The sequence below is a fragment of the Schistocerca nitens genome, chromosome 7 (genome assembly GCF_023898315.1).
Source record: "Schistocerca nitens isolate TAMUIC-IGC-003100 chromosome 7, iqSchNite1.1, whole genome shotgun sequence".
NCBI classification, from domain to species: Eukaryota; Metazoa; Arthropoda; class Insecta; order Orthoptera; family Acrididae; genus Schistocerca; species Schistocerca nitens.
In genome coordinates, this window is record NC_064620.1 from 161,326,463 (window position 1) to 161,353,172 (window position 26,710).

Below are 26,710 nucleotides of genomic sequence, written 5' to 3' on the forward strand. Positions count from 1 at the left end.
TGTTGGTGCACTAGAAGCTCCATAGCATCGGTGACCATAGCATTTTCTAAATATCTGGAAGGATTGTAGGTTTTGAGATAATAGTTCTTTTGCAACTGCACTTACAAATGCAAACAGTTGACTTAGCAGTGCCTAAGCGGAAGAAGGTGGAAGCCTTTCCTCATTGGCAGCCATGGAAATGTTTAATATACATGTCACAAGACATAGCAAAGTCCAAGCAGGTGCAGGCCGAAAGCATACAAATATCTACTCATTTTGTACTAAAGTCACTTGTGTTTGTATTGCAGCTCTAACTACCACAAGGACTGTGACACTTGGGGCACCATCTGGAATGCTGTTCGAGGACTACAGTTTGACTCTACATCAGGGCAGCCTGTCCTGAGATCACGAAGTGCAGAGTTGTGACCAGATTGGGCCCACTCAGATCTGGGAAGCAGCACACTAGCCATCACTGGCAGAAGTAGTTGTATAACAGGCCTCCACTCGGCCTACACTGTGCTCTGTCAAAATCACACACAAGGTCACAGAATCCTGCAGCCACACAGCTGGCGCCTGTAATGAATCACGGTGGGTAGCCGCAATAAAGTGTTTTGGAATTCTTGGCTGTCTGACTTGTGTCACATGGTGCCCACCTGCACCTATCTGACTACAGACCTCTTCACTGGTGTCAGAAGTGGGATGCCATGCCGATGTGCATGCAGCTGTCATATTAGCAGTTGGGTACAAGGAAATTGACATGTCAACTGGATCGCAAATTACATGGGCAGTGTTTTCTACTGATGTCAGGTGTTATAGGTGTGGACAGACAGGGGCATGTGTGGAAGCAATGTCACGAGCCATGGGACACTGGAAGAAAGGGCAGACGTCAGCATAATAGTAACGGTAGTTTTCAGCGTAATAGTAACGGTAGTTTCAGGGGTATGGGACTGGGAAAGAAGCAGACAAAAAGACCCAGGGGAATCCAAAGTCCACATACAGTCATTCCCAGTAAGATTAGATGCTACAAAGTCATTTGCAAAGGTGGATTTTGTGGCCACAAGGATAGTAGGGCAAAAGAACTGCAAGATACCGTTGTACACAGGGGCACATGTGTCAGTTGCCAGTGGTGACCTGCTGGAACATAAACAGTGGAACACACCATGGTGCAGACTGTGTAGAATGGGGGAAAGAGATGTCACAATTTTGGGATTGCCAGACATACATTTTTGCCTGGGTACATTTCAGTTTCGACAATGTATAGAGACTGTGCCACATATGAGTGAGTGCTATGACATGATTCTGGACTTAGATTTCTTGCATCACCTGATCTTTGACAGCATGTTGTGGAGCTTGACGGAAAAATGTTTCAGTTGGATGGAACTGCTGCCCGTGTAGCAATACTGCGAGGTGATTCTACCATGCATGACGATCAATTTAAACTGCAAGCAATCACACTGACTCAATTCACACAATTGTGTACCTAAGGGTATCGGGAAATTGCTCCGGGTTAATGTTAAGTCTAACTTGCCAGTAGGGATGTCATGTGTGGTGGAACAGATGGAAGGAAATAAAGTATTCCATAAGGCCAGTTGCTGAGAGAAAAGAAGTGCTGTAGATGTACAAGAGATAAATGGTGATAACATATTTTTGTGGATACTTTTAGTGTCAAAGAAATAAGGTTAAGAAAGCAGTTGGCGATCACTAACACAGATATCCTAGAGGAGGAAGAATGGGACACAAGGGTTGTTGGCCACAGACAATCAACAAACACCACTTAAACTGCATTACAGGGGAAGTTGAAGCATCTAAAGGGAAGGGATAAGGAATGGCTGGAAAAGGAGGTCCTGTTGGAATTTAGGAATTTGTTTTTTTCTGAGAGCCCTATTGCCAGCAATGGTTATTATGCAGCATTGAATACCAACAGGAAATGAATCACCTGCTTACTGCAAACCATATAGTCTTGGGCTACCTGCAGCCGATTCTGGAAGAATTTACTTATCAGCAGGTGACAGATAAAATTACTGAGAAAAGTAAGAGCCCATGGGGGGCAGAAATTATCATCATGCCCAAGAAATCAGCAGATGAATCATTGAAATTTAGATTTTGTTGTAATTATCGACATCTGAATGCTACACTGTAACAGACAGCCGTCCTTAGCTGAACATTACAGAAATCATAGATTATTTAAGCTTGTGCAAGTATTTTTCACCACGGACTTAAGGATAGGCAACCATCAGCTAGAAGTCGCTCCAGAGGACCAACCAAAAACAGAATTTTCTTCGCCATGGAGTCATTATCAACATAGGAGGAAGCCTTTGGAATTAAAGAACACACCTGCAATATTCCAGAAGTCATTGGACAGAATTCTCAGAGGACTAAAACCATGTCAGTTACTGGTGTATGTTGTCAATGTAGATAAAGATGTATTGCTACTTACCGAAACATGAGACATTAAGTTGTGGACAGGCACAATTAAAAGACACTTTTACAAGACACTTACACAAAGCTTTCGGCTATAGCCCTCATCAGGAAAAAAAAGAGACAAACACACCATTAATTCACACAATCAAGCACACATCACGCACACGACTGCCAACTCCGGCAGCTTGGACCAAAAATGGGGTATTTCAATGAAATAAGTGTCTTTGCGAGTGATATGGAATAGTACATACAACGTTAAAGGAAGTACTCTGCCATGAATTTAACGATAAGTACAGAGAGGTATAATTTTTTGTTAGAAGAGAGAGCATATTTTGGTCTCATAATTGGCAAGGATGTGGTTAAGACAGCACCCAAGGCCAGTTAAAACTATGAGTGAATTTTCAGTGCCTGAATCAGTGAAGGATCTACAATCATTTCTTGGAGCTGTGAATTATTACAGAAGATTCGTAAAGGGATTTGTGTGTATTGCCAGACCACCGATGCAACTGCTGAAGAAAGGCTCAAAATTTATTTGATAGAGGATTGTCAACATGCTTTTCAGAAACTGAAGGAAGTTTTGACATCAAATCCAATCTTAGTGTTTACAAATTTCAATAATTAATTCACTCTGGCATGTGATGCATCCAACCATGTACTTGGTTGTGTGTTATCTCGAGAAATAAAGGCCATGGGGCACCCAGTAACCTATAAATCAAGACAAATAAACTCAGCAGAGAAGGATTACTTCACAGTGAAAAAAGAAACGTTGAACCTTTTCTATTGAATCACCGACTTTAAATATTATCTGTATGCGAAAATGTTTTGAGTGATAACAGATCATGGAGATTGAAATGGTTGCTGGGGTCGAACGATCCATTCAGTAAGTTGACATGATGTGCAGGATGATTATGTGAGTTTGATTTTGATGTCATACGTACACCTGGAAAGAAACCTGAAAATGCAGGCAGCTTCAGTAGGAAAGTAGCAGTGTTGCAAATAGGCAGTAATGAGCTTAAGGAATAACAGAAAGCACAGAAGATGGATGACTAATGTAAACAGTTTAGTGAACAGTCACAGTTTTGTATACAGGATGGGTTGCTGTGCAGAGAAACCAAGTTGAGACCATGAGTGGTACTGCTGGAAAAGCTGGGGGGTAAAATGTTACAGGAGACACATGATCACATGTTAGCAGGTCATGGGGAATGCAGGTCTACCAACAGAAGAGAAGTGGAGAGGTGCTGGTGGAAGAACAGGGGCAGGACGGATGCGGACGACTATGTGCGGAGTTGCATACAGTGTGCACAGAGAGCAGATCTAATCACATCAGAGTACCATGCAGAGGTTATATGAAGTTTTAGCAACATTTCAGTTGCTTGGAACTCATGTTTCAGACCCTTTCAACAAAACAGCAGCAGGGAATAAATAAGTACTCACAATTACAGACCATTTTTCAAGAAAAGTGGAACAGCAACAGTTGCACAGGTGTTAGTAAGCAACTGAATACTGCAGTTTGGAGTACTTGAATGATAGTGGCAGATCAGGGAACCAATTTTATGTTGGATTTGTGCAAGGAATTGTGTAAACTGTTACATGTGAAGACACTGAGAACAATTCCTCCATATCCTCAAGCTAATGGAAGAACAAATCGGGTGCACAGAACAACAGGGCAAATGCTAGGACACTATGTGGATGCATGCCATACCAACTGAGATGTTTATTTGAAGTACGTAGTCTCAGTGTATAACATGAAGCAGCACACAAATACAGGATTGTCACCACATAATGTGATATACAGTCACAAGATGCCATTGCCGTTTGATATGTTAAAAAGCAAGAAGGGTATGACAGGAAAATCAGTTAAAGAATTTGGGAGTGCAATAAAGGAAATATGGAACATGGTGCGCAAGGCAAATACACACACACACACACACACACACACTGGAAAAACAAAAGGAAATGATGAGCTGTACGACAAGGATGTCACAATATAAGCACACAAGTGCAGCCTGAAGGCATATAAATACCTTGCCATTTTGTAATAAAGTCACTCATGTTAGTATCACAGCTCTTCCACCATCGGGGACTGAGACATCTACAGTACAATCCCGAATGTTGTACACACAGGGGGGAATGCAGACTACCGCAACCATGCTGCCACTGTCTGTAACGAATCACGGTGACTAGCTGGAACAAAGTAACTTGGAATTTTTGTCTGTCTGACTGGTGCCACATGACATCCTCCTAACCTCCTAACACACACACAACACAAACACACACACACACAACACACACACACACAACACACACACACACACACACACACACACAGACGGGAATGCAGGCTGCCGCAACCATGCTGCCACTTTCTGTAATTAATCACGGTGACTACCTGGAACAAAGTAACTTGGAATTTTTGACTGTTTGACTGGTGCCACAAGCACACTGCTGCAATCATGTTGCCACTGTCTATAATGAATCATGGTGACTCTGGCTTTTTGAGAGCTGAAGCACATGAAGTAGTGAAAGAGCGGGGGTTTCACAGCTTTATAGATTGTTTTTGGCTCACATGTATGGAATACAATTCTTGTTTTTAGCCCCTGCATCTTCTTTTCCTAAAGAAACACTGTACATTGTGATACTGAGCAATTATGAGACCTCAGAAAGGAAGAACAAACACTGTAGAGTAGTGTGTCATAAGTGTTGGGATTTGAAACAGAACACTGGATTGGATACATAGTGCCTCATTTTAAACAAACGGATCTTACCCTGATGTGTTCTGGTGGTGTTGTGCTATTAAATGTAAGAATGACTGCATCTCTTGTTACTAGTTTGCCATCTACTCTTCTCATCACATTTTGTACATCCTTCACGCCTTATTGAGTCACTCATTTTCAAGTCCTTCTTTTCTTTGCAATGTCTGTAATATCTCTGCACGACACATCCCCATCACTATAGTTTAATGTGTTGTACAGCTCTGTTTGTATAACATATTTCCCAAGGCATTCAGCAGCCTGAAGACATACTGTTTGTTGGGAACTGGATGTTTCAACCAACTATTTCTCAAATGTTTTACAGATTTTAAGTGTCAGCAATGGTCTCTATAGCAGAATGTTGTTATATGAAACAGAATTTAAATGCTCTCTTAGGCTCCCAAGTAACCACAACCTCAAAATTCAGGACTCTTTGAAAATAACCAAGAAAGTATTTTAAACAATCATCGGGCTACACTAAATATCAGCCCATCTCCACAGCGACTTTTCCTCCAGTCACATTCACTGGCTTTCTATAACAAAAAAATTTTGCAGCTATTTGGAAAGAAGGGGGAGTGGGAGGCTGAGCATCTCACTAATTACTTTTCTCTCTACCATGTTTTAACCAGTTTTTAAACATTCATCATTTATATGGGCCAATATTCAAATATTTCACACACTTTGAAACTTAAAAATTTGTGATTTATAACGCTCAATGAAATTAAATTCCCTGAGATTTTGCAAAATTCCTGAAATACCCCAAATTCTCCCCGATTTTTTTGATTTTTCAAGGTAAACTGTAATTTCCTGAGAATTCCAGGTTTTCCAGAAGAATCGCCACCAAGCAACCTAACACAGACCTCAGATACGCTACAGATCAGTCTGTTACCACAGCCACTTTTCCATCAATCACATTTGTGGACTTTTCCACCAATCACATTTGTGGACTTTACTAACTCACGAACCAATATATAACATTGGAACACAAATCAATACCCCAAAAAATTCTTTCATATTCTGAGAAACAAATCCAATTAGCTATGGCCAACAGAAGCAAATTACCAAGTGAGGCAGGCAACTCAAAAACTGCAGAAACTGTAAGTGCACTTTAACTCGAAAGTCAAGACAAAATATAGGCTGTCATAATGGGCTCATATGTACCGGAGCCTGTTGTCAATTTTCGCATCATATTTAGAGTAGCCTACTGTACTTTGCGATATTTAACACATTTTTCATTATAAAAACCAATGGGCCTACAGCAGTGTCAATTCAGAAAGTCTATGTCAGAAAATGGGATTCAAGTGTGATATCTGTAATAACTCAAGTACCAAAGAAAGCAGGTGCATACACGTGTGTATATTAGTGAACTATCGGTGTGATACATCATGGCTGCAAAATACTAACACGACTACTCTACAGAAATATGGCGGAAACGACCATAAACGACAATTCCAATATGGCGGATATAAAAATGTTGCATACGTATCATAAAGACGAAAATACATAGAAAAACAACACACACACAGGTTTCACAAAAAGCCTAATGACTCTAGCGGGACAAGCGTGGGAAATTGGGGGTTTTTGGGTGGGGAGAAACTAAATATAAACAAATTTAGCCACCCACCGCCATACAAAACCACGCAAGACGACGAAAAAAATCGACATCACAAAACTCACCAAATACCACAAAACACATTATTATCTGGAATCGGACACTTCCCTTGACCTATATAGATCTACAGTAGCTCCCGATCCCATAAATTGGGATCGAACACTTCCCTTGACCTATATAGCTCAACAGCATCTCCCGATCCCATCCCCCAATACAAAAATCAAAATACACCGCAAAACATTGCGAACAAACACTTCCCTTGACCTACATATATCTACAGCAGCTCCCGATCCCATAAATTGGGATCAAACACTTCCGTTGACCTATATAGCTCAACAGCAACTCCCGATCCCATCTCCCATTACAAAAATCAACATACTCCACCAAACATTGAGATTGAACACTTCCCTCCAACTATATAGCTCAACAGCAGCTAACAATCCCATAACTTAGGATCGACCACTACCCTTGACCAATGCAACTCAAAAACATCTCCCGATACGAATACCAATACCAACCTTCACAGCCACAAATTTCAATGAAACACTTACCTATACCCCAATACACAACACATACGCCAAAAACAAAAAAAAGGGAACTTACCACAAGAAAGTTCCAGCCCCACAAACTAGATTGGCCACCACAATCACACACAAATACACACGCAAACATACACACACACGCGCACGCACACACACACGCACACACACACACAAACCAACGAAAAAATACTGAACCAAAAGAAAAACCCAACCCACCCACACCTCAACCCCCTCCCCCTCCACAACCCCAAAATAAAAAACCCACAAACAAAAACCAAATACAACATAAAAAACATCTCAATCACACACTACAACTCAACAAAAACTTCAACAAAATAGATCCTCCACAACTAAAACAAAAAACAAACACACTCCCCCTCCCCCCCCCCACCTTAACAAACACTATACAACAAAATAAACCACCCACCCCACCCTGAACCACAGCCACCCACCCACCTGCCCAGCCCACCCTAACTAACCACTTTTGGCCTATACATTTTACCCACAGCCCTTAAAAAAACCCGAACAATACAATAGCCCTCTGGGACACTTTTCCGCCAACAGTACTCATCTAAATGAGACTGAAGGTTGGAAGAGCGCCTCTTCCCCCTCCCAAGAACTGACTTAACCGCCCCCCACATCCCCTCTATTGTATTAGTACAAGCCCCTGTATCATAATTCTTAAACTCTAAACTATGGTTCACTACTAAATGATTAAAACCCCTCTCACCCAACCCCCTATAAGAAGAAAAAGCATCAGAAACTATTGTGGACCCCGGCTCTATATATTCCTCAATTAACCCCACTAATTCAGCCTTCGACCTCCCTTCCACAACCCTAAAAACACATTCGGAACCCCCACCCCCCGAAACAACAGCCCCCCACACCCAAAGGCCAGCCACAGACTTCCCCCTCCCATACTTCCTTTTCCCAAACTGTGACTCGTCCACCTCCACAACCACCCCATGCCCCCCCAACTTACCCCTGTACTTAATAAATTCCGAACACACTTCACGACAAAAGGAATACCAATCTAAAACAGTCCTCTCACTCACACCAGTCTCATGCGCGCAAAAACTCTGTGGGGATCTATAACAAAAATAATATGTAACAAGCACAATCTCACGCATGCCCAATCTAGACTTCTCGAACCAGGTACCGCGCCGTATGGAACGCCATATGTCATCTTTGCGACAGCGCCACATGTAACCGTCCCTGGTCCGAGAGGCCGGAACTTTAACCAATTTCATTGGTGCACGGCACACACCGCACTTCACGACTTCGGCAATTAAGCCAAATAGCTGAAGAAATTTAATCAGCTCTAAAACTGTCTCCCCCATCATAGCCCTCAACCGAGAACTATTAATCCGGTCTTTCATATCCATTCCTGAACAAAAAACCACAACCGAATACACTTAATAACAAACTCACCCGACGTACAGCAATCATCATTACATTAACCATCACACAAAACCGTTAACTCACTGATACAAATTCCGCTTCAAAAAGACGCACGCAGCACTCACCACTGAGCAACAGCAAACTGAGCCCAACACACCAAACAAACGAAAACCATGAACATACCACCAGAGGGCACAACAAACAACAACACGACATCTACAAACACGCCACACTCACAAACCAAAATCCGCGCCGTAATGACGTCACACACCACAACACCCTTACGTCACGGGTCAAAGCCGACGCGTGAGATCGGATGTTTCTGTTGACCCTGCAAGGCAATACTGACCTTGCAGCTTCTCCTAGAGATAGGTTAAGGAAAGTCAAACCTAAGTTTATAGTTTTGTAGACTCAGAGAAATCTTTTACAATGATGAAAGTAGCGGGGGTAAATACAGGGAGTGAAAAAATGTTTACAACTTATACAGAAACCAGATGGCAGTTATAAGAGGTGAGGGGCATGAGAAAGGAGTGGTTGAGAAGGGAGCGAGAGAGGGTTGTAGCATATCACCAATGTTATTCAATCTGTGCATTCAACAAGTAGTACAGGAAACTAAAGAAAAATTAGGAGTAGGAATTAAAGTTCAGGGAGAAGTAATAACCTTGAGGTTAGTCAACATCATAATTCTGTCAGAGACAGCAAAGAACTCAGAAGAGCAGCTGAACAGAATGGACAGTGTCTTGAAAGCAGGATATAGGATGATCATCAACAAAAGCAAAACAAGTATAATGGAATGTAGTCATATCATCAAATCACTTGCTGCTGATGGAATTACATTAGAAAATACGGCACTTTAATTTGACGATGAGTTTTGTTATTTACGCAGAAAACTAACTGATGATGAGTAAAATAAAGAGGATAGAAAATATAAACTGGCAATGGCAAGAAAAGCACTTCAGAAGAAGAGAAATTTGTTGACATAGAATTTAGATTTAAGAAAGCCTTTTATAAAAGTATTTGTATGAACGGTAGCCATGTTAGGAAGTGAAACATGGATAGTAAGCAGTTTAGACGTGAAGAGAAATTTTTGAAATGTGGTGCTACAGAAGAATGCTAAAGATTAGATGGGGAAATCATGTAAGTAATGAGGAGGTACAGCAAAGAATTGGAAAGAAAAGAAATTTTTTGGCACAATCTGACTATAAGAAGGGATTAGTTGATAGGACACATTCTGGGACATCAAGGGATCACCAATTCTGTATTGGAGGGAAATGTGTGTGGTGTGGGGGGTAAAAAAGGATGAAAGTTGCAGTAGTTACTCGGAGATGAAGATGCTTGCACAGGATACAGTGCCATGGAGAGCTGCACCGATCCAGTCTTTCGACCGAAAATCACAAAACAAACAATAATTCCTTCAAACAAACAACAATTCCCCGGCCCCTTCCCCCTGGTGACAGACTGATCTGTGGCTAGGTCGAGGTCATATTATGTATATTGATGTATGCTAAGCACATATACCGTATATAAACAACGAAAAATGCACGGACCTGCAATTATATACATAATATATACATGATTTGCAACAATATATTTTTGCAAGTGGCTCATGAACTTCGGCACAAAGGTTCCGTTTCCATAAAAGCTATCGAGCCATGTAACTAACACATCATAACGCTATATAATGATTACTTATTGCAGTCCAGATGCGGCACGGTTTTTCTTAAAACTATTAGAGGCCAGATATGTAATATTTCTTAATAAGACAACTCTGATACGGCTTGATTGTAGCCGAAATAGTTTTGTAAATAAACAGAACTTACGAACAACCGTTCCTGATAATTTGATGCTGCAACATATATTCTTTCCTTGATACACAATCTTCGCAGCAGAGGGTAGAATCATTCTTACAACACTAACTTTACGTTACTGTCTTCTACTTTATTAGTAAACTGCACTATATACTTGTCGACTTAACCTCTGGCAAATTGTAAACAATACACAACGCCATTCACATGTCAACAATGTCAATGAGTTTTATTATCGTAGGTTATAACAAGCAACGTGACGAAGCAACGCCACCTAGGTGGCGTTGGACGAAGACGGCGTTGACTGAAATGGTCAATGGGGTTATCTTTACTTTTGACATCTTTGGATGTATACACTCTTGTATGGTACAGTCTATATTTTATGGAAAATTGGTACTCCTTCTGTCAGTAGTGGATCTTTAAATAATTTATGTGACATTCTAAAATTTCAAGTGGAATGAATAATTTTTCAAAATTTGTAACTGATTGATCACGCAAATGTCTTTGACATATTTTCTGTAGAAAACTGTGAGGAATCTGAAAATGTCAGTGTCAGATTTCGGCCGTTGCCGCATGTTGTTTACTGAAAACGCAACTGTAGTGATTGTGTGCCCAATAGTTTATTCGTAGTATTATGTGACAACAGTTTATAATGGTAAGCAATGTATTTAGAAACACGGTAATACGATAAACACGATACCAGATACGTAATGTGTACAGCATGAAAGAAAATAATTAATAGGCTTACGGGACTAAAGGAAGAATATATGAAGTTTGAATTAAACTCACATTTAAATTTTACAGGGAACTTGATGAAACATTGTAACTTTTTTTAGAAAAAGAAACGAAATACTATGTGTTTCTGCGTATTTGGATTCTTTTTTACTTGCGCAGATGTGATCGAAACCACTTGTTAGCTTACTGCGTACTTTATTATACTCCGTTATCTAATAGAATGTTACGATTAATAAATACAACATGTATTACTATCAAGAGGTAACGCTTCTATACGACGATGTCACATTCCTCGACTTTTCACTACAACATAACACGCATGTTTAAACTCAAAAATCACTAAATACGTGACTAGTCGTCGTTTTTGTTCCAAAAACAGGTTTGATGGGGATCCCTATCCTATACAAGCCTCTTCGTCCCCAGACTACAACCTACATCCATTTGAACCTGCTTACGGTAGTCATACTTTGGTTTCCCTCAACAATTTTTTACCCTCTACTCTTCCCTCCAATACCAAATTGACGATTCCGTGATGACTCAGAATGTGAACTGTCAACCAATGCCTTCCTTTAGTGATGTTGTGCCTTAAATTTTTTCTGGTCAATTCGGACCAAGTACCTCCTCAGTGTAGTTCTAGGCACTTCAGTCCGGAACCGCGTGACTGCCACGGTTTCAGGTTTGAATCTTGCCTCGGGCATGGATGTGTGTGATGTCCTTAGGTCAGTTAGGTTTTAGTAGTTCTAAGTTCTAGGGGACTGATGACCATAGATGTTAAGTCCCATAGTGCTCAGAGCCATTTTGAACCATTTGAACCTCCTCAGAAAAAAAATTATGCACTCACCTAGTTTTCAGCATTTTTCTGTAGCACAACATTACAAAAGCTTTTCTCCTCTCCTCCCTTGAAATGCTTCTTGCCCACATTTCACTTCCATAGTGGGATACATTACATGCAAATATCATCAGAAAAGATTTCATAACACTTAAATGTGTAGTCAGTAACCTATATACCATGGCCATAATCAGTTATTTTGCTACCAATGTAGCAAAACTCGTATAGGCCTAATATTTCGTGTTTCATTTCCTAAACTATTCCCTCGACATAGCTTGATTCAGTTCAAATACATTCCCTTACCCTTGTATAACTTTTGTTGATGCTATCTTCGAATCTATTTTCATGTTTCTATCCATTCATTTAACTGCCCTTCCAAAACATTTGCTGTCTTTGACTGTATCATTGACAAAATTGAAATTTTTAATTTATTCTCCCTGCACTTTGTTCTTCTCCAAATTTTTCTTTTATTTCCTTTATCTGTTGCTCAGTGTATGGATTGATGGGCTACAACCATGTCTCACTCATTTCTCAGCCACCACTTTCCTTTCATGACCGATTTTTTTACTACAGTCTGGTTTCTGGACAAACTGTATATGACCTTTTACTCCCTGTATTTTATCACTGCAGCCTTCAGAATTTCAAAGAGAGTATTTCAGTCAGCATTGTCAAAAGCTTTCTCTAAAAGGGCCACAGATGTAGGTCTACCTTTCTTCAGCCTATCTGTGATAATCTGTAGGATCAGTATTGCCTGTGTTGCTGCATTTCTCTGGAACACATTATGATCTCCCTCAAGATCAGCTTCAACCTGTTTTTGATTCTTCTGTTACTTTGTGCCAGTATTTTGCAGCCATGAGTATTGAACTGATAGTTTGCTAGTATTCTATCAGCAAGTGATTTCTTTTGAACTAGAACACTGCATTCTTCTTAAAATCTGACAGTATTTCGTCTGTCTCAAACAACAACAACAACAACATATATCTTACACAACAGGTGGAACAGTTTTATCATGGTTGGCTCTTGCAGAGGTAATGGTGATTATGATAGAATATTTACTCTGGGTACTTGTTTCCTTTCACTGCTATGTTAGATTATTCTTGCAGTAATATGTTTACTGTCTCGTCTTTAGTCACTTCCTCCTCCATTTCATCAATATAATTTCTATTGTAGAGCAACTCTATATATTCCTTCCACCTTTCCCTTCTTTGCCTAGCAATTGATTGTCATCCGAGCTCTTAATATTCATACAACTGCAGCTTGTTTCTCCAAAGGTTTATTAATCTTCCTATTGGCAGTATTATTTTTTCCCCAAGTTATAAATGCTTCCACAGCCTCCCATTTTTTCCTTGTTGTGTGTGCTTAGCCATTTTGCACTTTCTGCCAGTCTCATTTTTTTAGATTTCTGTATTCCCTTTCCAATGCTTCAGTGGCTGCATTTTTGTATTTTCTCGTTTCGTCAATGAATTTCAATATGTACCGTAATATCCAAGGATTCCTACTAAGTCTTGTCTTTTCAGCTATTTGAGCTTCTACTCCTTTTACTACTTCTTTAACTGTTGTTGTTGTTGTTGTGGTCTTCAGTCCAGAGACTGGTTTGATGCAGCTCTCCATGCTACTCTATCCTGTGCAAGCTTCTTCATCTCCCAGTACCTACTGCAACCTACATCTTTCTGAACCAGTTTAGTGTATTCATATCTTGGTCTCCCTCTACGATTTTTACCCTCCACGCTGCCCTCCAATATTAAATTGGTGATCCCTTGATGCCTCAAAATATGCCCTACTCAGTGTTAACAAATTTCTCTTCTTCAGAGACGCTTTCCTTTCCATTGCAAGTCTACATTTTATATCCTCTCTACTTCGACCATCATCACCAAATAGCAAAACTCATTTACTACTTTAAGTGTGTCATTTCCTAATCTAATTCCCACACCATCGCCCGATTTAATTCGACTACATTCCATTATCCTCGTTTTGCTTTTGTTGATGTTCATCTTATACCCTCCTTTCAAGACACTGTCCATTCCGTTCGGCTGCTCTTCCAGGTCCTTTGCTGTCTCTGACAGAATTACAATGTCATCGGTGAACCGCAAAGTTTTTGTTTCTTCTCCATGGATTTTAATTCCTACTCCGAATTGTTCTTTTGTTTCCTTTACTGCTTGCTCAATATACAGATTGAATATCATCGGGGATAGGCTACAACCCTGTCCCACTCCCTTCCCAACCACTGCTTCCCTTTCATGCCCCTCGACTCTTATAACTGCCTTCTGGTTCCTGTACAAATTGTAAATAGCCTTTTGCTCCCTGTATTTTACCCCTGCCACTTTCAGAATTCGAAAGAGAGTATTCTGGTCAACATTGTCAAAAGCTTTCTCCAAGTCTACAAATGCTAAAAACATTGGTGTTCCAACATTTATACAGAATCCAAGTCTACAAATGCTAAAAACATAGGTTTGCCTTTCCTTAATCTATTTTCTAAGATAAGTCATAGGGTCAGTATTGCCTCACGTGTTCCAACATTTATACGGAATCCAAACTGATCTTCCCCGAGGTCGGCTTCTACCAGTTTTTCCATTCATCTGTAAATAATTAGTGTTAGTATTTTGCAGCCATGGCTTATTAAACTGATAGTTCGGTAATTTTCACATCTGTCAACAGCTGCTTTCTTTGGGATTGGAATTATTATATTTTTTCTTGAAGTCTGAGGGTATTTCGTCTGTCTCATACATCTTGCTCACTAGATGGTAGAGTTTTGTTAGGCCTGGCTCTCCGAAGGCTGTCAGTAGTTCTAATGGAATGTTGTCTACTCCCGGGGCCTTGTTTCGACTTAGGTCTTTCAGTGCTCTGTCAAACTCTTCACGCAGTATCATATCTCCCATTTAATCTTCATCTACATTCTCTTCCATTTCTATAATATTGTCCTCAAGAACATCACCCTTGTATAGACCCTCTATATACTCCTTCCACTTTTCTACTTTCCCTTCTTTGCTTATAACTGGGTTTCCATCTGAGCTCTTGATATTCATGCAAGTGGTTCTCTTTTCTCCAAAGGTCTCGTTAATTTTCCTGTAGGCAATATCTATCTTATCCCTAGTGATATGCACCTCTACTTCCTTACATTTGTCCTCTAGCCATCCCTGCTTAGTCATTTTGCACTTCCTGTCGATCTCATTTTTGAAACGTTTGTATTCCTTTTTGCCTGCTTCATTACTGCATTTTTGTATTTTCTCCTTTCATCAATTAAATTCAATATTTCTCCTGTTACCCAAGGATTTCTACTAGCCCTCATTTTTTTACCTACTTGATCCTCTGCTGCCTTCACTACTTCATCCCTCAGAGCTACCCATTCTTCTTCTACTGTATTTCTTTCCCCCATTCCTGCCAATTGTTCCCTTATGCTCTCCCTGAGACTCTGTACAACCTCTGGTTTAGTCAGTTTATCCAGGTGTGTGTGTGAAATCTTATGGGATTTAACTGCTAAGGTCATCAGTCCCTATTTATCCAGGTCCTGTCTCCTTAAATTTCCACCTTTTTGCAGTTTCTTCTTTTTTAATCTATGGTTCATAACCAATAGATTGTGGCCAGAGTCCACATCTGCCCCTGGAAATGTCTTACAATTTAAAAACTCGTTCTTAAATCTCTGTTTTACCATGATATAATCTATCTGATACCTAGGGGGGGGGGGGGGGGGACTTCTTTAACTATCTGAACAATTTTATCTTGTCATACATTCTTTCAATCTCTCCTTCACCTGCTCAGCTAGATCTTGTCTTGGCTACAATAATGTGTCCACTAGGCCTATGCTGTTCATAATACCTTAACTTGCATTCCTACTTTCTTATCCAATATTAGACCCACTTCTGCATTAGTGCTATTTGCTTTTGTATTTATTTTCCTATACTTGACTAATTCCCTTCTAACTTCAATGCATCCATTTTTCTTTTTAAATTCTCTAACCTTATTATCCAATTAAGGGATCTAATGTTCCATGCTCCAACCACAAGAATACCATGTTTCTTTTTCCTGATGACGATATTCTCTTGTTCATCATTAACCATACAGAAGAGCTGCATGCCCTCAGAGGGAAAATGACTGCTGTAGTTTCCTTATGCTGTCAGCTGTTAAGTGTCAGCACAGTAAGGCCATGTTGACTAATGTTACAGGGCCAGATAAGTCAATCATCCAGACATATTTGTCCCCTACAGCTATTGAAAAACCTGCTGCCCCTCTTCAGAAACCACACATTTGTATGACTTCTCCGCAGATGCCCCACCATTGTGGTTGCACTTACGGTACAGCTATGTTTATTGATGAGGCAGTCCATCCCCCCACATCTCAGCAATGTCCATGGTTCATAGGGGTCAATACAACATTTAATCTTCATTAGGATGTAATCCATTGTGGTGTCTGCTTGATTTCTTTCTACCAGCCAATCACAGCACAGAACATTTTATGTCACACAAATGTTGTAGGCTTCCCCGTTTTTACTTCCCAGACATTTTGGGGAATGGTTATACTCCGTGATCTGTTGACTGTGGAAAAAGGGACTGATGGCCCTGTAGTTTGGTACCTTTCTCTCCATCTCAATCAACCGAATGTAGTTTTGGTGGTGAAGTAGAGCACATCAAGGCACATGAAACCAGTACCAGAAACATGTTCATTATCAGCTGCTGTTAATATTTATTTTAAAATGACAAAAATTATATAATGGTTTCACTTAGCAGTTCTGAATTGATGCCGTGAATTATCTAGCATTCCTTTATTTAAGAACCCTCCCTAGAAACAGTATCTCCTCTGTGAAAATGTGTTGGGGCCATTGTTGTTCGTGTTCTGTATTAATGATCTTGCAGACTATGCCAGTAGAACCTCAGACTTTTTAGAGCTGACTTAGTTGTCTATAATGTACTATCTGAAGAAAATATATGGAAATATTCCAATAGATATTTTGATATTGCAAACTGAACAAAGAATTGCAATGCCCTGAAATGTGAAATTATGCACTTTACAAAATGAAAACACATAGCAGACATACCTTATAACTACAATATCAATGATTCGTGATTAAAATCAGTCAGGTCATAAAGAGTGTTATAAAAATATTTGGGATTATGAAATAGAATGGTCACAGAGGCTCAAATCATAGATTAGGCTGGTGGCAGACTTGGTTTCTTTAGCAGCATACTGGAAAAATGCAGTCAGTCTACAAAGGAGACTGGTTACAAATCACTTGTGTGCCCATCTTAGAATATTGGTCAAATATATGAGGCCCATGCCAAATAGGAGCAACTGGGTTTGTTGAATATGTACAAAGAAGAATACCACAAATGGTCACAGCTTGTTTGATTCAGGGGAGTATGTCACGGAAATGTTTAAAAACCAGAATTTGCAGATTCTTGTAGATAGACATCAGTTACCACCCAAAAGACTACTTACAAATGTTTATAAATCACTGTTAGGTGATAAATTTAGAGATATTCTTCATCTCTCTATATATTGACTCTGTAGACAAAATTAGTCTGATTACAACACATGCACAGGCATTTAAGTTGTCATTCTTCCCATTGTATTGACCACCATACTCAACCCCAATCATACTGCCATCATTACAGTATACTTGAATCATCAAACAATGGTTACAATTTTATAAGTGTTTGGCATGACATGACCTCTTGAGAAACAGCGCTAAATGCTTTCTGTGAAAACTACTTAGCAGACATAGTTTTAAAGCCTACTCATGACTGACATATATTAGATCTGATGGCAACAAACAGACCTGTTGCCTCTGAAGGAGAGAAGGTTAGCGTTTTGTGTCCCATCAATAGATTGGCATTCGACAAAGAGCGCAGGATCAAATTTGAGAATGACAGGGAAGAAAACTGGCCTTGTCCTTTTTAAAGGAACCTTCCTCAGATTTGCCTAAGTGATTTGGGGAAATCACGGAACAACTTACTATGGATGGCTCAATGGGTATTTGAACTACTGCCCTACCATGTCTGGTACCACACTCGATGGTCTCTTTGTCGATGTCCACATTGATAATGTTGTCAGTGAACTTGAGGCAGTTGTACCAACAATTATTACCAAAACACAAAGGGTAGCTAAAACAAGATGAAATATTTACGTGTTCAGTAAACTAGATAAAAAGGCACTTGTTATATCTCAAGGAGAAACTTGAGACATTGAACTCTAGGCAGGAGCTTATAAAGTAACTATTTCGAAGAATAATTAAAGAAAAATTGAATAGTAGAACAGTTAATGATGAGAGGGTTGCTCCATGTTATATAAACACTCTAAAGAAACGGTAAATTCTGCACAATACATGTAAAACAAAATGTAAGGCTCTAGGTAAAAAGATGCTGAGTAAAACTCTTTTGGCTGTCAAAAGGGCTATGCATGAAGTCCACTGTCTACTGTACCAAAATGTAATTGAAAGGTCTCTCACAAAAACCAGATAAATTATGGTCATGTGTAAAGACTGTCGTTAGCACCAAAGTTATTGTCCAGACACGTAAGTGAAACTGAAAGTAGGAAAACAAAAATGCAAAAGCTGAACTTCATTTTGAAATAATTCCACAGTAAGTTATAGGAGTACTGCCCCAGTTTAATCCTTGCACCTTGTAAAGATTGGTGATGTAGATATTAGGTATCACTATTTTTGAGAAAAAGCAGAAATCATTGAAATTGAACGAAGTCCTGAGTCCTGATAATATGTTGGTCAGATTTTGTACAGAAGTTGCAGCTGAGTTAGCCCCTGTCATAATCAAACTGTGATGTGCATCTCTAGATCAAACAACTGTGCTTTCTGGTTGGAAGAAAGCACTGTCACACTTGCCTATAATCAGGCTACTAGACGTAATTGACAAAACTACCTTTCAATATCAGTGGCATCCATTGCTTGTACAATCTCGTAATACATTCTTCGCTCAGGATTGATGAGGTATCTCGAGCAGCTGACTTGGTAACTTGCATTGAGTGTGTAAAAATTGTCAAACTGGCCATCCGGTTTTCTTACATGACATCATGAAAGCTAAGAATCAAAGCAATAAGGTGGGTCTCTATCTCTTAATTTCAGAAAAAGCGTTTCACTCAGTAAAACAGAAAAGTGTGACCATAGGGGCTATCAAACAAAATTTGTGATTGGATTAATGATTTTTTCATAGGGAGAACTTGGCGTATATATTGGGTGGAGAGCCATTGACACGTATACAATTAACCTTAGGCACATCCAGGGAAGTGTGATAAGATGCTTGCTGTTGATGATGTATACAAGGACCTCAAACAGAATGACCTCCGTGGCAAGACATTAAGGTTGTCTTTGGCATTATAAAGGAGACACAGTGCCGCCACCAAAATTTTGGTCACTTACCCAATGATATAAAATGTCTGATGGAAAGCAACGTTAAATTTGAAAATAAACTGTAAAAGTTTCCCCTTGACAACTTCTTTTACTCTGTAGAATTATTTCTGGTTTTGTGATGTGTAAAACAATGCAGATAAAAATTGCTAGTTCACCTCTATATTAAAAAATAAACTTTTAAATGGTCAGTATGTAGCCATGTTTATATATGAATGTGTAATACAATTGTAAAATGACTTGTTCCACATCATTAATCACACAAATGATCCATGGAACATGAAACAACTAACTATAAACAATCTAGCAGCCAATATTACTACTGTAACCTCAGAGTTTTTGCAGATGATACAATTGTGTGTAATGAAGTACTGGATGAAGAAAACACAAATATTGTCAGATCATAAGAATATTCTAGAGTGATGTGAAAATTGGCAACTTGCTTCAAATTTTCATAAATGTCAAATTGTGCACTTCACAAAAATGTATTAAACTACGATTACACTATCAGAGAGTTAAAATTAGAATAAACCAACTTATACAAATACCTGGGTTAACAATTTTTGGGGGTATGAAGTTAAAGGAAAATGTAGGCTCACTCATAAGTAAATGCTGTGGCAGATTTTGGTTCATTGGTGGGATATGGGATAACACAATTACCTACAAAGGAGACTGCTAACAAAACGTGACCCATCCTACAATGTTGCCCAAAAATTGAGAGATCCATACCAAATTCGACTAGCAAGGGATATTGACTGTGTACAAAGAAGGGCTCCACAAATGGTTTGGGTTTGTTTCACTCATTGAAATTTGTCACTGTTATGTTGAAAAACCTAAACTGGCAGATGTTTGAAGATAGATGAGTACTATCCTACATTATATAACATTAGTCATATTCCATAGATACTACAGAGAGTGTTCTCTGGGATGTGGACAGAAGTCAAAGATGTACATTTAGTTCAAGTGCAATACAGTGACTTTACATTACTGTCTTACAGTGCTAGTTTTAATCATGAACTAACCTAAAACATCAACTTTAATAGTGCCTGTGAAGATATTCTCCAGTGAAGTAGAAAGAGTTCCTCAACAGAAAATTCTTTAATTCAGTCTTGAACTTTACCACATTACCTACAAGACATTTAACGTTCTCTGGTAGGTTGTTGTATACAAGTGTACCTAAGTATCTGACTCCTTTCTGTACTCGAAGACTTTCTAGAGCCTGTTTTTGTATCTGGTACTATATTCCATTTTTTCTCTGGTTTTAGAGAAAAGAGAAATATTGTTAATGCCGAAGGACATTAATTATATATATATATATATATATATATATATATATATATATATATATTGTGAAGTTCTAAGCAAAGAAGGGAAAGCAGAAAGGTGGAAGCAGTATATGGAGGGTCTATACAAGGGCGATGTACTTGAGAACAATATTATGGAAATGGAAGAGGATGTAGATGAAGATGAAATGGGAGATACGATACTGCGTGAAGAGTTTGACAGAGCACTGAAAGACCTGAGTCGAAACAAGGGCCCGGGAGTAGACATCATTCCATTAGAACTACTGACAGCCTTGGGAGAGGCAGTCCTGACAAAACTCTACCATCTAGTGAGCAAGATGTACGAGACAGGCGAAATGCCCTCAGACTTCAAGAAGAATATAATACTTCCAATCCCAAAGAAAGCAGGTGCTGACAGATGTAAAAATTACCGAACTATCAGTTTAATAAGTCACAGCTGCAAAATACTAACGCGAATTCTTTACAGACTAATGGAAAAACTGGTAGAAGCCGACCTTGGGGAAGATCAGTTTGGATTCCGTAGAAATACTGGAACACGTGAGGCAATACTGACCTTACGACTTATCTTAGAAGAAAGATTAAGGAAAGGCAAACCTACGTTTCTAGCATTTGTAGACTTAGAGAAAGCTTTTGACAATGTTGACTGGAATACTCTCTTTCAAATTCTAAAGGTGGCAGGGGTAAAATACAGGGAGCGAAAGGCTATTTACAATTTGTACAGGAAACAGAAGGCAGTTATAAGAGTCGAAGGGCATGAAAGGGAAGCAGTGGTTGGGAAGGAAGTGAGACATGGTTGTAGCCTCTCCCCGATGTTATTCAATCTGTATATTGAGCAAGCAGTAAAGGAAACAAAAGAAAAATTTGGAGTAGGTATTAAAATGCAGGGAGAAGAAATAAAAACTTTGAGGTTTGTCGATGACATTGTAATTCTGTCAGAGACAGCAGAGGACTTTGGAAGAGCAGTTGAACGGAATGGACAGTGTCTTGAAAGGAGGATGTAAGATGAACATCAACAAAAGCAAAATGAGGATAATGGAATGTAGTCGAATTAAGTCGGGTGATGCTGAGGGAATTAGATTAGGAAATGAGACACATAAAGTAGTAAAGGAGTTTTGCTATTTGGGGAGCAAAATAACTGATGATGGTCGAAGTAGAGAGGATATAAAATGTAGACTGCCAATGGCAAGGAAAGCGTTTCTGGAGAAGAGAAATTTGTTAACATCGAGTATAGATTTAAGTGTCAGGAAGTCATTTCTGAAAGTATTTGTATGGAGTGTAGCCATGTATGAAAGTGAAACATGGACAATAAATAGTTTGGACAAGAAGAGAATAGAAGCTTTCGAAATGTGGTGCTACAGAAGAACGTTGAAGATTAGGTGGGTAGATCACGTAACTAATGAGGAGGTATTGAATAGGATTGGGGAGAAGAAAAGTTTGTGGCACAACTTGACTAGAAGAAGGGATTGGTTGGTAGGACATGTCCTGAATTATCAAGGGATGACAAATTTAGCATTGGAGGGCATCGTGGAGGGTAAAAATCATAGAGGGAGACCAAGAGATGAATACACTAAGCAGGTTCAGAAGGATGTAGGTTGCAGTAGGTACTGGGATATGAAGGAGCTTGCACAGGATAGATTAACATGGAGAGCTGCATCAAACCAGTCTCAGGACTGAAGACCACGACAACAACATATTGTGAAGTAGTTGTTAAAATAACCATTTATTGAAAAGGACTCTGCAGAATGTTCTATAATTAACACAAGAAATAGTTCTTATATTAACACAAGAAATAGTTCTTATTTCTTCTATACACTGAAAATACTGTCCCTGTTGTTGAGTTACCCAGAAAATGCTTTCATAACTCACTAATGAGTGAATATGTGCTAAATAAACTTGTTCTTCATTTTTAAAGTAACTATTTCTTCATCAGATGTAGTACACACACACACACACACACACACACACACACACACACACACACACACACTCGATGCAACTCTCCTAAGTTGATAATCCTGTGTCATCCCATAACATGACCTATCAACTGATCCCTTTTTTTAATCAAATTGAGCTCCATTTTTTTTTCTCCCTTATTATTTTCAGTACCTCTTCCATTAGTTACATGATCGACCTCTCTAATCTCCAACATTCTTCTGAAGCACCACATTTCAAAAGCTTGTATTCTTTTCTTTTCTGAACTGCTCACCATCCATGTTTGACTTTCGTACGAGGCCACACTCCAGAGAAATACCTTCAGAAAAAGACTCCTCAACACTTAAATCTATATTTGATGTTAACACGTTTCACTTCTCCAGAAATGCTTTTCTTGTCATTGCCAGTCTACTTTTTATGTCCTCTCTACTTCAGTCATCATGTTATTTTTCCATTCAAATCCCAAATACTGAAACTCGTCTAGTACCTCAAGTGTCTCATTTTCTAATCTAATTCCTTCAGCATCATGTGTTTTAATTCAACTTTTCTTCAGCATCACCTGATTTAATTCAACAACATTTCATTACCCTTGTTTTGCTTTTGTTGGTGTTCATATTGTATCACCCTTTTAAGATACTGTCCACTTCATTCAAGTGCTCTTCTATGCTGTTTACTGCCACTGACAGAATTACGGTATCACTGGCAAACTTCAAGGTTTTTATTTTGAAGAGAAGACCACTTCAGGTATAAGTCCTTTATTTATAGGTATGACCAGCTTTGCAGCATTTTTGCTGTATCATCAAGTACAATAAATTAAGTCACTTTCCAGTCAAGAAAAGAGAATGGAATGACCCAGTATTTACAGTCAGCAATTTTTCTTTAATTCGCAGCCATCAAACATAAAATAACATAGTACGTTCCCGTGATACCATGAGCAACAATCTTTGATGAGCTAATGGGTCCCTGTATACAAAAATAGTGGTCAAAAACTGACCATATATGATCATCTATTGGATTCTGTAAAATTAAGCAGTTCACAGTCCCTCATTTACCCATACAGCTCAGTTGGCAGAATGTAAAGTGTTGTGAAGCCAGATGACCAGAGGCTGCATTTACCACTGCAAGTTCATGCATTGGATGTGTTCTGGAAGGTGGAGTGTATATCTGCTCTATGAACTTTAATTCCTTCTCCAGATTTTCTTTAGGTTCCTTTGCTTGCTCAATGTACTGACTGAATAACATCAGGTATAGGCTACGATCCTTTCTCACTCCCTTCTCAACAACTGCTTCCCTTTTATACCCCTCAACACTTATAATTGCCATCTCATTTCTATACAGGTTGTAAATAACCTTTCACTCCCTGTATTGTACCCCTGCTGCCTTCAGAATTTCAAAGGGTGGATTCCAGAGAACATTGCCAAAAGCTTTCTCTAAGTTTACAAATTTTACAAATGTAGGTTTGCCTTTCCTTAACCTATCTCTAAAGAAGCCTTAAGGCGAGTTTTGGCTTGCATGTTCCTACATCTCCGAGTCCAAACTAATCTTCCCCAAGATTGGCTTCTACCAGTTTTTCCATTCTTCTGTAAAGAATACATGTTAGTACTTTGCCACCACGATTCATTAAATTGATAGTCAGATGATATTCACACTTGTCAGTAACCACTTTCTTAGGAATTGAAATTGTTACATTCTTCTTGAAGTCTGACTGTATTTTGCCTGTCTCGTATACCTGGCACACTAGGTGGAACAGTTTTGTCATGGCTGGCTCTCCCAAGGCTATCAGTAGTTCTGACAGAATGTTTTCTACTCCAAGGGGCCTTAGCTTGACTTATATCTTTCAATAATCTGTTAAATTCTTCTCGCAGTATCAATCTCCCATCTTGTCGTCATCGATGTTCTCTTCTCTTTCTATAATATTGCCTTCAAGTTCAGTTCCCTTGCATAGACCCTCCATAAAGGGTGTTCTTGGAGGAATGGTCAGTATTCAGGGACGACAGGAGTGATCATTCAAAACAAAAGAGTCTTGTAAACATGGTCTCCAAAATGCAAACCTTAAGAGTTGTGAGCACTGTACATCTTTGATACTGTGGAGCAAAATCGCTTCTACTACATGCCCTTTTCTTTCCATATTTTCGGAGGAGGTAGTGTGGACCAAAACAAGAAAAAGTTGTGTAGCAAACATGGGCTCTAAAATCCATGGCTTAAGGCTAAATGCACAAGTTTAGTAGAAGAAACGTGTTTCACAGTAGTGAAGATGAGCAAATGCTCCAAGCTCTTAAGGTATGCACTGTAAGAGCTCATGTTTACTGCACGTTTTTTCCTTGTTTTGGACGATACTAGCATCTCTTAAAATATGGAAAGAAATAGCTCTCTGTAGATGAGATTTGTTCATATTACCGAAAATGAAGTGCTCATAGCTCCTAAGGCATGCAATTTAGAGCTCATGTGTACTTGACTTTCTTGCTTTGAATGTTTGTTCCTTTTATATCCCAGAATATTGATCATTCCTCCTGGGACACCCCCTATACTCCTTCCAGCTTTCCTGTCTTTACTTAGTACTGGTTTTCCATTTGAGCTCTTGATTTTAATACAGCTGCTTCTCTTTCCTCCAACAGTCTGTTTAATTTTCCTATAGGTGTTATCTGTCTTTCCCCTAATGATATCTGCTTTGACATCCTTACATTTGTCCTCTAGCCACTTCCTGCTTAGCAGTTTTGCACTTCCTGTGAGTCTCATATTACGCATTTGTTTTCACTTCATTTGCTATATTTTTTTATATTTCCTCATTTCATCAATTAAATTTAGTGTATCCTGCATATCCAAGGCCTTCTTTTGTCTTTTTACCTATTTGATCCTGTGCTGTCTTTACTATTTTATGTCTTAAAGCTTTCTATTTGTCTTCTGATGTATCCCTTTCCCCTGTTGTAGTGAGCCATTGCCTAATGCCTCTTCTGAAACTCTCTACAGCCTCTTGTTCTTTTTTTGATTTATCCATATCCCAGCTCCTTAATTTCCAACCTTTTTACAATTTCTGCAGTTTTAATCTACATTATAATCAATAAATTGTGGTTGGAGTGCACATCTATCCCTGGAAATGCCACATTGTTTAAAAAATGATTAAATTATGCTCTGCGCAAAATTCTTCCAAGTGGCTTCCTCTTTAATTCTTTTCCCTCTGTCCACATTCTCTTACAATTTTTCCGTCTCTGCCTTTTCCTGCTATCGAATTCCAGACCCCATCACAATTAAATTTTCATCTTGCTAAACTATCTGAATAATATCTTTTATCTCACCATAAATTTCTTCAGTCTCTTCTTTACCTGCAGAACTAGTTAGCATATGAACTTGTACTACGGTGGTGGATGTTGGCTTTGTGTCTATCTTGGCTAAATGTCGTAGTAGCGTACCCAGATTCCTATTTTCTTATTCATTATTAGGCTTACTCCTGCGTTACCGCTATTTCATTTTGTATTTATAAACCTGTACATCGGACCAGAAGTTTTGTTCCTCCTGCCACCAAACTTCACTAATTCCTACTGTATCTAACTTCAATTTATCCATTTTCCTTTTCTAATATTCTTGCCCAATTAAGGGATCTAAAATTCCACACTCTGACCTGTAGGATGCAAGTTTTGTTCATCCTGATGACATCTTCCTGAGCAGCCAGCACCCTGAGATCTGAATGGGTGACTATTTTACCTCCAGAATTTGTTACCCAAGGGGCTGTCATCATTTAACCATGCAGCAGAGCTGCATCCTCTTAAGGAAAAATTGTGGCTTTAGTTTGACCATGTTTTTAAACATTTGCAGTACCAGCACAGCAAGGCTATGTGGGCTGATTTCAAGGTCAGATCAGTAAGTCGTCCAGACTGTCACCCCTGCAACTACTGTAAAGGCTGCTACCTTTCTTCAGGAACCACACATCTCAACAGATACCCCTCCATTATGATTGCATCTACGAATGGCTGGCTGTGTTGTTAAGGCCCGCAAGCTACCCCACCATGGCAAAGGAATCAAATAAGCTTATGTATATTGAAAGCAACAGAGGA

The 26,710-nt window shown here is 39.2% G+C and overlaps 2 protein-coding genes across 4 annotated transcripts in view; one reads left to right on the forward strand and one right to left on the reverse strand.

Annotated features, from left to right (window-relative positions):
• The window catches only part of LOC126195112 (39S ribosomal protein L39, mitochondrial), an 82,448-nt gene extending 71,687 nt beyond the window's left edge, over positions 1–10,761 (reverse strand). Inside the window, exon 1 of the mRNA XM_049933582.1 lies at positions 10,526–10,761. Coding sequence (XP_049789539.1) covers positions 10,526–10,607 — 82 coding nt within the window. The 5' untranslated portion in view covers positions 10,608–10,761. The remainder of the gene's footprint in view (positions 1–10,525) is intronic.
• A 37-nt stretch (positions 10,762–10,798) lies between these two features.
• Positions 10,799–26,710, forward strand: part of LOC126195113 (uncharacterized) — a 209,289-nt gene continuing 193,377 nt past the window's right edge. For 2 of the 3 annotated variants that reach the window (XM_049933583.1, XM_049933586.1), the window contains exon 1: positions 10,799–10,876. In XM_049933583.1, the coding sequence (XP_049789540.1) occupies positions 10,820–10,876 (57 nt within the window). In that variant the 5' untranslated portion in view covers positions 10,799–10,819. The other variant, XM_049933584.1, reaches the window with a different exon arrangement.